Genomic DNA, 14,171 nt, shown 5'->3' on the forward strand with positions numbered 1-14,171 from the left:
GAAGGGTTTTTTGATAGGCAGATGGTTGGACATAGGCCAGAGGTGAAGAGACAGTGTGTGAGAGAAAAGCATCGATGAGTTGCAAATTGTGGCTGTGGTAGCGAGTCCGGGTCAGAACACGGTTGTAGAGATGAAGAGCAGCAGGAATCACGGGGGGGAGAGAGGGTCTCACAGAACTCCCATCAGAGCGATGAGGAGAACTTCTTCAAAGTAGGCATACTTTGTGAAGATACACAAAAATGCTGGAGAAACTCAGCGGGTGCAGCAGCATCTATGGAGCGAAGGAAATCCTTCGCTCCATGGATGCTGCTGCACCCGCTGAGTTTCTCCAGCATTTTTGTGTACCTTCGATTTTCTAGCATCTGCAGTTCCTTCTTAAATACTTCCTTCTCAACTGGCTGACTTGTACTTTTCTTTTCTCATTTTGTTTTCTTACTTTGCAACTGCGTGACAGTCCACACGCTGTCTTGTCTGCATCAATGTCATTCTGGTAATGCAGCTGTGAAGCGCCTTGGGCGGTTTAGTAGTTAAAGCTGCTGTGTTTGAGCAAAAGTACAATGTATTGAGGTTTTATACTCCATCTTTCTCACTGTCACTTGTCATTGGGCTTTCACTGCAGTCAGCTATCATTTTGCTCACGTTGTGGCTCCCACGTGAGCTCTCTGTCACCACCGCCCTTTCTACTCCACGTCTCCTTGTCACTCGCTGCGGGGTGAAAACTAACAGCTGTCCTCTCTGCATGCAGGTGGGTAATATGTTCATCGCAGAAGTTGAGGAAAAGATTTCCGTCCAGTGAGTAACTTGGTTTTGAATTTTTTTTTCTCTGTGTTACTTTTAAGATTTTTCTCCAAGGCTATTTGGAGGAAATTAAGGTTCAATGTGTACCACTCTGTTGCCAAAATAAGACATAGGAGCAGAATTGGGCCATTCAGTCCATTGATTTTGGGGCAGCATAGTGGAGCAGCAGTAGAGCTGCTGCCTTACGGCGCCAAAGACCCGGGTTCGATCCTCGCTACAGATGCTGTCTGTAAGGAGTTTGCACGTTCTCCCTGTGACTGCGTGGATTTCCACCCACGTTCCAAAGACAAACATACAGGTTCTGTAATTGGCTTCTGTAAATTGTCGCTAGTGTGAGCATAGAACCAGTATACAGGGTCATCGCTGGTTGGTGTGGACTCGGTGGGCCAAAGGGCCTGTTTCCACACTGCATCTCTAAACCTTGTTCAGATTAAACTCCATCTTGTCTGTATCCTCAAAGATCCTTTGACCTCATTCCTCTCTATCCACAACTCTGCCAAATGTTTGGATAGGTCTCGAGGTAAGCGATAAAAGGGAAAGGTCTAGATGGAACACGTGAAAGGGTTTATTATCTTGGGATGAAGACCCCAGCAAAGAAGAGATGAATTAGAGAAGATAGCCACAATATGCTGAAGTAACTCAGCAGGTCAGGCAACATCTCTGGAGAAAAGGAATAGGTGACGTTTTGGGTCGAGACCCTTCTTCAGATAAAATAGAGTTACTGTTGATTGTTGGAGTAGTTGATGGTCCACAGGACATGCTTAGATTAGTTGTGCAGAGGTGTTTAATCAGCACAAGCTGTGATAACACTATTAGCCGGAGCCTGATTCACTATGGGCAGCTTTCGCTGATGCAACCCTTTCACAAGACTCAACTCGGCAGCCTTTCACAGCTACCGACATCAGTAATAGAAAAGGCCAAAATGAACAGAGCAAAAGTAATCATAGGTCTTCACAATGATGCTGCTGGTAGAGCTGCTGCCCCATACTGCCAGAGACCCGGGTTCAATCCTGACCTCGGCTGCTATCTACGTGGAGTTTGCACATTCTGCCTGTGACTGTGTGGGTGTCTTCCGGGTGCTCCGGTTTCCTCCCACATCCCAAAGATGTGCGGGTTTGTAGGTTAATCCACTCTGTAAATTCCCCTAATGTGCAGGGAGTGGATGAGAATGTGGGATAACATTGAGCTCGTGTGAATGGGTGTATAATGGTTTGCATGGGCCGAGCCATTGGTGGGATGAAGGGCCAGTTTCCACGTTGTACCATTCAATTCAATTCCTTTAAAAAAAAATCAAAATCAGGAGAATGTCCTTTTAAACACGGCTTTAGATAATGGGAAGGCTGCAGTTTTGCCCTTCGACAGGGCTGTACATACGGTGAGACTTCAGCTTTACCATGGACCTAATGGTAAGTTTCATGACATCAGGCAAAGTTTAAAAGAGATGTGCATGGCAAGATTTTCTACACAGACAGTGGTGAGTGCCTGGAATGTGTTTGGAGGTGGTGGTTGAGGCAGGTACGATAGTGGTTTTTAAGATTGGTGTTTTGGATAGACATGTGGATCACCCGTACACTAGTTCTATTCTACACACTTTACACCATTTGGGGATGCCAATTAACTGACAAGCCTGCACATCTTAGGAATGTGGGAGGACACCGGAGCAACTGGAGAAAACCCATGCCATCACACGAAGAACATGCAAACTCCATAGAGCCAGCACCTGTAGTCGGGATCGAACCCGAGCTTCTGGCGCTGCGAAGCAGCAACTCTACCGCTGCGCCACTGTGCCGCCCCCCAATAGGTTACGTGCAAGCAATTAAGAGATGGTCTCGGTATTATGTTTGGTACAGACATAGTGGGCTGAAGGACCTGCACTGCTCCATGTCCTGTGTTTTGTCAGGTATCTGTGGAATACCACCTACATTGCTGCAGTTCATACCTGGCTCCTTTGGGACGTGTTCTCCAGGTTAAGTGGCTTTCTCTGCTTGACGTTTCCCTTTCCGTCTGCCGAGCAGCTCTGTCGGGTAAAAACCCGTCGAGTGTCCTGGGAGAAATCTGAAATCTCTTTCTAATTTGTCTCTCTCTCGCCACGTTTTTATACACGTGCTATACCACGTTAATACTTTGCCTTCAGAAATAATAAAGGACTATAACAATAACAATACTGTCCATTATTCTCTTCACTGACCTGTAATTTAGATGTCAGCCAGTGGCCAGAGATGACATTCTTGCCTCCAAGGATGCATGCTGTGTGTGTTCTTTTGTATCTGAACTGTTAATATCGATGGTTGGGAGGATTGCTTTATCCTGCCATGTAGGGGATTAGAGGCTCAATAAATGTAGTGAAGCATTGGAGAGGTGGGGGAGACAGAAGGGAAGGGGAGAAAGAGAGAGGGATGGATAGGGGGAGAGAGGATGAGTGAGAGGGTGAGGGAGAGAGGGGCTGAAGGTGAGGGGGAGAGTGGATGATAGAAAAAGAGGGAGGGGGAGAGAGGATGAGGAAAGGGGGAGAGAGGGGGGGGGGGAGGGAGAGAGAGGGTCAGGGAGAGTGATTGGGACGGAGGGTAGGAGAGTGGATGGGGAGAGTGAGGCGGTGGGCGAGAAAGGGAGGGGGAGAAGGGTTGAGAGAGATAGACGGGTGAGTGAGGGTTGGGGAGGGGGAGTGGCCAAAAAGGAGAGAATATATGGGACGGGAGAGCAAGAGAGTGGGAGAGAGCTTGCGATAAAGTGTGGTGTGATAAGATTCTGTGGAACACAAGCATCAATATGGTTTTTTTCCCGTCGCAATCTCGTCATAAATGGCTGCTTCAGTCTGAGGAAGGGACCGGACCCGAAATGTCATCTGTCCATTCCCTCCGCAGATGCTGCATGACCTGCTGGGTTCCCCCAGCTGTTTGTATTTCTCTAAAGAATGGGAGTTGAACTCCTTGTTCTGACTCCAGAACAAGAAGGTGTGAGGCTGTGATTCTCACAGCCCCACCAGCCACGACATGAATTTGTTGGCTGAGCATGGGACCCTGGGAATTTCACCGTGTAAAATGGAAAGGCTGGAGGCGGAGGCAACGCACAAAATGCTGGAGTAACTCAGCGGGCCAGGCAGTATCCCCAGGGAACATGGATAGATGATGTTTTGGGTCGAGACTCTTCACTGGAGGCAGAGTTTAGTTTCACTGGTAAGGAAGAGGAATGGCAGATAAGATGCAAGTTTTACGAGCAAGACAGATTTGATGTAAGTTTTACGAGCAAGACACCCATGATGTGAGTTTTCAGAGCAAGTCAGATGTGATGCAAGTGTTAACAAGGTGGGCCGAAGGGCTGGTTCAGCTCTCTTGCTGTACAACAGTGAACGTTAGAGAGAAGGGTGACAGTGAGATGAACAGAGTGCTTATATAACAGAGTTAAAAATCACATTCAAAAGTCTGCCCAAGTAAAGATCACTTCTCCATTCACCTCCCAAGTAGCTCAATGTAACGTGAATGATTTGACTTGTTAATTCTGGGTCAACTGAATAGGAATTCAGTCTATGTTTGTGAAAAAGAGTATTAACAGGTGTAAACACTAAGTGCCGGGGTAACTCAGTGGGTCACACAGCATCTCTGGAGAACATGGATAGGTTATGTTTAGGGTCGGGACCCTTCTTCACACCAGACCTGAAACGTTGTCTGCCCATGGCCTCCAGAGAGACTGACTGATGCTGAGTTAATCCAGCACTTCGTGTTGCCTTTGTAACAAGTGTGATTGATCCACACAAATTGTAGCCATTTTGCCTTTGAGGAGAGCCTTAACTAAAATAGATTATAGAAAGCAAAGATTAAATAAAGTTTTAGAGTTTTGAGATACAGCACGGAAACAGGCCCTTCGTGCTACTGAGTCCACGCCAACCAGGGATCGCCCCGTATACTAGCACTATCCTACACGTTAGGGACAATTTACAATTTTACCAAAGCCAGTTAATCTACGAACCTGTATGTCTTTGGAGTGTGGGAGAAAACTCACGCGGTCACGAGGAGAGCATACGCACTCCATACAGACAGCACCCGTCATGATCAAACCTGGGTCTCTGGCACTGTAAGGCAGCAACTCTACCGCTTGTGACATGGTGCCACCCTCTTTGGGACCATTTCTACAGGTCTGGGGTACTCGGGCATTGCTCTATAATCCTGCAGTAAGAAACACTGCAGTTTAACCAAAGAAATATTGGAATTGTTAGGTTCATTCACAGCTAGCTTGTGGCTAAAGAACAATTGGAAAGAAACATTAAAAATTTATTGACTGCAACATAATAGGATGCTGTGGCTGACTCGATACTTATAGGTTGGACAGCGGTGGTTGATGGAGACCCTGAAGGACTTGTAAATCTCCGACATGTTCACAATTGATGGGTTTAAAAGTTATTGGAACAAAAGTAGCTGACATTTTCTGGGAACAGTTGTGTCAGGGAGCTCAATCAAGGCTCATAAATGTCACGGGACAAGGATAGCCTTGCCTGTGTAGACGTTTCGGTGGGAGTGCAAGGTTCCAGACATTTGATAACGCCAGACCACATCCAAACATATATATATTTTTAAACCGCTGACGCTGGAAATCTGAAATTAAAACAGAAAATAACAGGAAAACTGAGCAGCTCAATAAACTTCTGTGGATAGAGAAATGATTCGCAGTTCAAAGCTATGATCCATTGTTTAGGTTTAGGGTTTATTATTGTTACGTGCACCAAAAGCTGTGTTTTGCATGCTATCCAAACAGATCAGATGTACCATATATAAAATCAATTAAATTTTATGCAAATGCAATTAAAATAAAAGAGCAAAGAGGAAGATGCAGAGTGCTGAATATAGTTCTCAGCATTGTAGCGAATCATTTCCATGCATAATGTCCAATATTCGCAATGGGGTAGTGCTGAATCGGAAATACCCTGGCTTATAGAAGCACCGTTCAGAGGCCTGATAATGGAGGGGAAGAAGCTGTTCCTGAGTCTAGTGGCGCGCGCGTTCAAGCTGCTGTACCTTCTGCCAGGCGGGAGCGGGGAGAAAGAGGAATGACCGGGCTGGGACAAATCTTTGAATAATTTGGCTACTCTTCCAAGGCAGTGTGAAATGTAGGTTTAAAGGATGTAACTGTGTCGCCCCAGTTTTAGTTCCACGTTTTTAGAGACCCAAGAGACTGCAGATGCTAGAATTTTAAACAAAAAGTCAGTGGATCAAGCAGCATCTGTGGGGAAGATATAGGGCGGAACGCAGCACTAGAGCTGCTGCCTCACAGCGCCAGAAACCTGAGTTTGATCAATGGGTCTACATGTGCCATCTGTACGGAGTTGGTCCGTTCCCCCTGTGACTGCGTGGGTTTTGTCCGGTTGCTCTGGTTTCCCCCCACACTCCAAAGACGTGCAGGTCTGTACATTAATTGGCTTCTGTAAAATTATATATTGTCCCTAGTGTGTAGGATTGTGTTAGTGTACGGAATTATCGCTGGCCAACGTGGATTCGATGGGCCAGAGGGCCTGTTTCCACACTGCATCTTTAAAGTCTAAAGATGAACAGTCAGCATTTCGGGTCGTCTGATCATTTCCCTCCACAGATGCTGCCTGGCCCGCTGAGTTCCATCAGCAGTTTGTTATTTTTGTTTTCATTCCTATTGCTTTGGCCAAGTTTTTATTTTACATAGGCTCTAATATCTCCCGATGCGAATTGGTGCTAACTAGCTTGCCATCATTTTTCTTATGCGCTCTGGTGGGTTTTATTGTGTTATGGTGCCAAGTTGTTGTTTTCATAAAAGGATTTGCTCTCTTTGTTTGATTGTGCTTTCTCTGACCTAGGACCAATGAGGCCATCTTGCTGGCGTTGTACGAAGCCGTTCACTTAAACCGAAACTTCATCACAGTATTAGCGCAGGTGAGCGCCCTAATTTCGTCCAGAGTCCACCTTGTCGATCTTTTCCGGTTCTACAGGATCGACCCCTGCAGTGGTTTGCAGTGCATGTCTAGCGACTTACTGAGTCAAACAACCCACTGGCTGCACAGCACTGACCTTGGCACCAACTGTGCTTTAATAGACCCCAGTGTCCCGTGGCTAAGTGATGGGAAATGAACTAATTCAATTCTCTCCTCCTGATCACTACACATTATCTGATAACATTGGAGTGTTTTTGAAGCCTTTACATCTTGCATTTCTGGCTGCGTTTCTCATCCGATGGCTGACAAAGTCAGACGGCACAGAAACAGGCCCAACTTGCCCACGCTGACCTAGATGGCCCATCTAAACTAGTCCCACCCACTCACCTTTGGCCCATATCCCTCTAATCCTTCCCTATCCATGTACCCACCCAAGTGTCTTTTATATGTTGAAGATAAACACAAAATGCCGGAGGAACTCAGCGGGTCAGGCAGCATCTCTGGAGAAAGGGACTAGGTGACGATTTGGGTCGGAACCCTTCCGTTCCGACCCGAAACGTCACCTATACCTTTTCTCCAGAGATGCTGCCTGACCCGCTGAGTAACTCCCGCATTTTGTATCTATCTTCGGTATCAACCAGCGTCTGCAGATTCTTCCTGCTCATTTTGTCTGTTATATGTTATTTAGTACCTGCGTCGACTACCTCCTCTGTGTGGGTAGAATGTTAATGAGCAGCAATCTTAACTCTTTTGTTGCCTCTGGGCTACTTTACATTCTGCTTGATAAAAGAGATTATTTCCGAGACGGGTATTCTGACTCTGCTCCAAGTTTAAGCTGCTCAACTCTTTTTGCTTCTCTCTGCTGTCGCCATTGCACAGATTTGAGGGTGCTCCTTTAGAGTGATGTTCCCGATGTTAGGGAAGTCCAGGACAAGGGGTCACAGCTTAAGGATAAGGGGGAAATCCTTTAAAACCGAGATTTTTTTCACACAGAGAGTGGTGAATCTCTGGAACTCTCTGTCAGAGGGTAGTTGAGGCCAGTTCATTGGCTATATTTAAGAGGGAGTTAGCGGGGGTATGGAGAGAAGGCAGGTACGGGATACTGAGTTGGATGATCAGCCATGATCATATTGAATGGCGGTGCAGGCTCGACCGAATGGCCTACTCCTGCACCTATGTTTCATCAGTGGGTGGGAGGGCCGGTCACGTGACCTCCAGTACCTGCCGATGATGTCAGCACCACAACGCAAGTTGAAATATTGTAGATGACCTTCTCCAATGCGACTTGGGCATAGTGGGTGAAGGGTGAAATGAAGTTTTTTTTAAAACAAACTGCTGGAGGAATCGGGCAGGAGCTGTGGAGGGAAATGGACAGGTGACTTCGGGTTGAGATCCTTATTCAGCCCTTGAGACACCTCCTCAACACAGGCAGGTGGGACTTGTTGGCCAGAAAGGGCAAGTTGGGCCGACGGGCCTGTTTTCGCACTGTAAGACTCTGTGACTATGAAAGTAATATATTTTAAAATGAGTCATTGTCATCTCAAATATTGTAGATGAAGTCTCCGACTGCATTGTTACTTTTTATTAAACGCAGAGCCATCCCGAGATAGGATTGGTCAGTATTCCAACAACACCTGTACTCCCGACGACTCCAACCACACCCTTGGGCACCACGCCTCCTTCATCAGATGGTGAGTCTTCCTGATATTCATTACTTCTCGTTCATAAGTTCATAGGTCACAGGAGCAGAATTAGGCCATTCGGCCCATCGTGTCTACTCCGCCATTCAATCATGGCTGATCTATCTTTCCCTTTCAACGCTATTCTCCTGCCTTCTCCCCATAACCCGATTGTCTGGGCTGTATCAACATTGTACTTCTCCCGACTCTCGAGAGATTCCTGGATAAATCGCCATTAACAACCACTTCTGGTTATGGATACATCAACCAGGACGGAGCCAATGAACACAGAACAGTACAGCACAGGACCAGGCCCTTCGGCCCACAATGTCTGTGCCCAACACGATGCCAAGTTAAACTGATTTCATCTGCATGTACATGATCTTCTTCTTATCGAGTCCACACACAGGATTAGAAGTTGTTCAGCCAGAGCTGAACACACCTCTCGGCATCTGCATACAATGGTGTCTGTCTTGTCATTTCTTGTGCTTCTTGTGCGTGGTGGTGGAAAGATTGGTGGAAACAGGGCCGCGACGTGAACGCTCTTTCCTTGACCCCATGTACATGATAAGTTAATAATAGGAGCAGAATTAGGCCATTCGGCCCATTCAATCATGGCTGATTTATCTTTCCATCTCACCCCATTCTCCTGCCTTCTCCCCGTAACTCCTGACACCCTGACTAATCATGAATCTGTCACCACCAACTTAAAAAATACCCAATGACTTGCCCTCCACAACAGTGTATGGCAATGAATCCCACAGATTTACCACCTTCTGACTGAAGAAATGTATCCTCATCTTCCTAAATGTATATCCTTTAATTCTGAGGTGATGGCCTCTGGTCCTAGACTCTCTCACCAGGAAACATCCTCTCCACATCCACTCTATCAAAATTATTCTGTAGATTTCAATGAGGTCCACTCGTTTCCTTCTAAACTCCAGCGAATATAGGCCGAGTGCCATCCCACGCTCATCATATGTTAACCCAATCATCCCCAGGATCATTCTTGTAAACCTCTGGACCCTCACCAACGCCAGCACGTCCTTAACCATATAAACCATATAACAATTACAGCACGGAAACAGGCCACAACTTTTTTTCCCTTAGTCCCACCTGCTGCACTCATACCATAACCCTCCATTCCCTTCTCATCCATATGCCTATCCAATTTATTTTTATATGATACCAATGAACCTGCCTCCACCACTTCCACTGGAAGCTCATTCCACACCGCTACCACTCTCTGAGTAAAGAAGTTCCCCCTCATATTACCCCTAAACTTCTCTCCCTTAATTCTGAAGTCATGTCCTCTTGTTTGAATCTTCCCTATTCTCAAAGGGAAAAGCTTGTCCACATCAACTCTGTCTATCCCTTCCTCAGATACTGAGCCCAAAACTGCGCACAATACTCCAAATGCAGCACACTGGTGGAGTTGGCCGAGCTGCTGGCTCACAGCACCAGAGACGTGGGTTTGATTCAGACTTCGGTTGCTGCCTGTGTGGAGTTTGCACATTCTCCCCTGTGACTGCGTGGGTTTCCTCTGGGTGTTCTGGTTTCCTCCCACATCCCAAAGATGTGCAGGTTCAGTAGGTTAATCGGCTTCTGTAAAATTGCTTGTGTAGGGAAAGTGGGATAACATAGAATAGTGTGAATGATTGATTAATGGTTGGCATGGACACAGTGAGCCAAAGGGCCAGTTTCCATGATGTATCTCTAAAGTAAAGTACTTTTTACTGTCTCTTACCACTATAGTGATGAATTCTTCAGAGCTTCCACTGGATCCAAACCTTCACACCAGCAACCTGCTTATCACCTTCCTCAAGTATTGCTCCATTGTCATGCAGGATACAAAAGGTAAGGAAAGCATTGATCTGGTTGAGACCTTATTGACACGTTGCATCACAGCGTAGCTCTAACTTGAACGTCCAGGAAAGAAGTAGTTGTGGACACTGCCCACTCCACCCCAGCTACTGACCTCCCCACCATCAAAAGGACCTATAGGAAAAAATTGCCTCAAAAAGGCAGCCAGCATCAAGGGCCCACACCACCCTAGCCATGTTCTCATTTCACTCCTGCCATCGGGAAGAAGGTATAGCTGAAAACCTTGACCTCCAAGTTCAGGAACAGCTTCTTGCCAAAAATCATTGGACTCCTGAACGCTGCTATCATCAGCTATACTACGAACGGTTGCACCAGGGACTTTGGGCTTTTTTGGCAATTAGGATGGGTTTTGTTTTTAATTTATTAATCCTTTTTGTTTTAATTATGTCGTCTATTAGTACTGTGTTTACAGACCTGTGAAGCTGCTGGAAGTAAAAAAATTATTGTTCAGTTTTCAGTACATACGACAATTAAATACACGACTAGACCAGCTGGTGGGTCTTATCACAAGGGAAAAATGAGGCGGTGAAGGGCGGCAGATAGACAAGATGTCTCCATGGAGGGAGAGGGCTAGGATCAATCAGAAAACTGCCCATGGTTTTGGTTGTCTATAGCACTGTCTTTCTTGTTCAGGGAAGATTAGTTTGGTAATGAGGCTGCTGAAGAATCTACAGATGGTGAAATCTTGAGCAAAAAGAATAAAGTGCTGGATCCAGTCTCCTTCTCCCCTCATAACTGCAACAATCCATCACAGGCAATATCCAGTGGACAAAACACAAGTGCTGGGGAAACTATTAGGCGGCACAGTGACACAGCAGTAGAGTTGCTGCCTTAAGGGCCTGTCCCACTTTCACAACCTAATTCACGACCTGTTTTTACTCGTGGACATTTTTCATCGGGCTAGAAAAACGCCCCGACCTACTTGATGCCACGAGTACCTACGACTAGCATCACAACCTATCTACGACCTACCTACGACCTTGTGTCGACCATGCTGCGAGTATGAGAGTCAAACTCGGCAGAGGTCGTGAATTAGGTCGTGAAAGTGATCAGGCCCTTTACAGCACCACAGACCCAGGATAGATCCTGACTACGAATGCAGTCTCTGCAGAATTTGTACTGTCTCCCTGCGACTGGGTTTTCTCCGGGTGCTCTGGTTTCCTCCCACACTCCAAAGAAGTACAGGTTTGTAGGTTAGTTGGCCTTTGTAAATTGTCCCGAGTGTGTAGGGTAGAAATAATGTACTGGGGGTGATCATTGGTCGGCGTGGACTCGCTGGGCCGAAGGGCCCGTTACCTACGCTTTATCTCTAAACACATAAAACTAAACTCAGCTTGTCAGACAGCATCTGTGGAGGAAAATGGACACACAACGTTTGTGGTCAGGGCCCTTCAATGAATAAGGGTCAGACGCCAGGTCCTGGACAATTCTTTTAGCTGCACTAACATGCAACTCAGGACTTGTGCCCTTGTGAAACTCACCCCATTATCCTTTATCTCAAGATTCGAGAGAGTCAAGTTAATTAGCACATGTACTGACAATGGAACAGTGAAATTCTTACATGCAGCAACATTACAGGCCTGTAAACCCAATACACATGGTTGATATATAATAAACAACAATTCCATATATTAATAACCTCTTTAATAATCTTGTGCCTTTTGCAGTTCAAATATCTCAGCTTAACGGCACTCTAAATCGTGTGCTAAAATGCGATGTATTTTTTCTCCTTTTACCTATTCTTGGGTGCAATTATCCTGTAGCACAATCAGCAGTGTGCTTCACTTCATTTATATTGGCTTTTTCGTTTTTATTGGGAAGCCTGATTTGTGGAGTACATTGAAAAGTCCCAAGATTCCAGCATCTGCAGTTTAGTTTGGAGATAGAGCACGGAATCAGGCCCTTCAACCAGCCGATTCCTCGCTGACCATCGATCACTCATTCACACACTAGTTCTATGTTATCCCACTTTATCATCACAACACTTGGGGCAATTTTCAGGGGCCAATTAGGCTAAACATCTGCACGGGCACGTCTGTGGGATGTGTGAGGAAACCAGAGCACCTGGATGAAACCTAGGTGGTGACTGATGGAACGTGCAAATGCCCACGTGCAAATGCCCCACACACACACACACACACACACACACGCACACACGCACACACGCACACACACACACACACACACACTTACTTTCTGGCGCTGTGAGGCAGCGGCTCTCAACCAACTGCTCCACCATGCCACCACATGTGCACAGCAGTGAGGCTATTTGGCTCATTGAGCCGATGCTAGCAACCCGACAAGCCATCCCTGACCCCCAGCGCCCCTGCAATTATTTTATTGTGGTGTTTATTTAATTTCCTCTAAAGCCAGGTGATTGAGTCGATTTTCCATGTCCTCCCCGCATTGAAAGAGTCTGTGGGTTTAACATTTTGTCACTGGCAGTTTGCTCTCAAATATAAATGAGGTTGGTTATTATCTCGCAAGAGCGGCTTATGCATTTACAGCATTGTGACAGGGCAAGAGGCCAAACAAGTTGAAGTGCCACATCCTTCTCAAAGCTCTAAAGGACAATAGCAGATCCGTGCTAGTGGCTTAGCCTTCCCTTGTTATTGTGGTTTATGATTTTGTCCTGCTGGAATGCAGCCAGTATATATTCAGTTCACTCTCAATTGACATGAATTGGAAATGCTGTTTTGAGCCCATAGACTCGACCCATTATCTACAGCCAGCAGTGACTATGTTAATCATTCTTCTTGGATGCTACTAAGTGGTTTTTGTTTGGTTTTTTTTTAGCCATATTGTTGGATACTAGCTCCTCTGAAGGTGTTAATTCATTTGCACCAGATTTAACGCTGCTTTTCAACCAGTTTTCTACCCCCAAATCACCAAATGCTGTTGTGAATGCACTGCCACTGGCACCTACCTTTCCCCTAACAGTGTAGGAAAGAACTGCAGATGCTGGTTTAAATCAAAGGTAGGCACAAAATGCTGGAGTAGCTCAGCGGGATGGGCAGCATCTCCGGAAAGAAGGAATGGGTGATGTTTCGGTCGAGAAGTAGGGTCTGTACTCGAAACGTCACCCGTACCTTCTCCCCAGAGATGCTGCCAGTCCCACTGAGTTACTACAGCATTTTGTGTCTACCGTTCCCTAAACAGTGCCTGTTTGTCCCATTGGTGCTGCTGTTCCTCATCAGTGTGTGTCTGAGCACCAGCCCTACACTGAAAGAATGCAGCTGACACAGATTGACAGGTTAGACCAAGGCCCAATTAACTGTGAAGAAACGTCATCGAAATGTCCTCCAGAGACACCACCTTACCCACTGAGTCTTAGAGTCATACAGCGTGGAAACAGGGCCTTCTTGCCCACACCGACCAACATGCCCCCACTACACTAGTCCCACCTGCCTGCGTTTGGCCCATATCCTTCTAAACACATCCTATCCATCTAGTTGTTCAAATGTTTCTTAAACGTTGTGATAATCACAACAATGTCCTTATCCAAATGTTTTTTAAATATTGCCTCAACCACCTCCTCCGGCAGCTTGTTCCATATACCTCCCACCCATTGTGTAAAAAAAATTGTCCTTCAGGTTCCTATTAAATCTTTTCCCCTTCCCACAGAAAACATAGGATTCTTAATGGGAAACCAATTGCATTGATCCCTAGTTCCTCAGTTACTTAATGAGCATCACTAAAAATATATGCCGTATTTACCGGCGAAGAAGACACTATTTTTCACCCTAAAATAAGGCCCGAAAATATACCTGCGTCTTAGAGGCCGAAGGTTAGGTTGTTAGCCAAGAAAGATAGACTTGGCTATCCTTCAGTACAGCAACATCAAGAATTCCCCATTGCTGGCAGCTGATTTACATTCTCTGGCTGCGTGGCTAGGTCCAGTGTCATCCTTGCAGACATTT

General features: G+C 46.1%; 1 protein-coding gene across 1 annotated transcript in view; it reads left to right on the top strand.

Moving 5' to 3' along the window:
• Positions 1-14,171, top strand: part of armh3 (armadillo like helical domain containing 3) — a 111,429-nt gene that overhangs the window by 26,954 nt on the left and 70,304 nt on the right. The window contains exons 12-15 of the mRNA XM_055647048.1: positions 746-792; positions 6,614-6,689; positions 8,283-8,379; positions 10,123-10,224. Of these exons, the coding sequence (XP_055503023.1) occupies positions 746-792; positions 6,614-6,689; positions 8,283-8,379; positions 10,123-10,224 (322 nt within the window). The remainder of the gene's footprint in view (positions 1-745; positions 793-6,613; positions 6,690-8,282; positions 8,380-10,122; positions 10,225-14,171) is intronic.

This window comes from Leucoraja erinacea, chromosome 15, assembly GCF_028641065.1.
Source record: "Leucoraja erinacea ecotype New England chromosome 15, Leri_hhj_1, whole genome shotgun sequence".
NCBI classification, from domain to species: Eukaryota; Metazoa; Chordata; class Chondrichthyes; order Rajiformes; family Rajidae; genus Leucoraja; species Leucoraja erinaceus.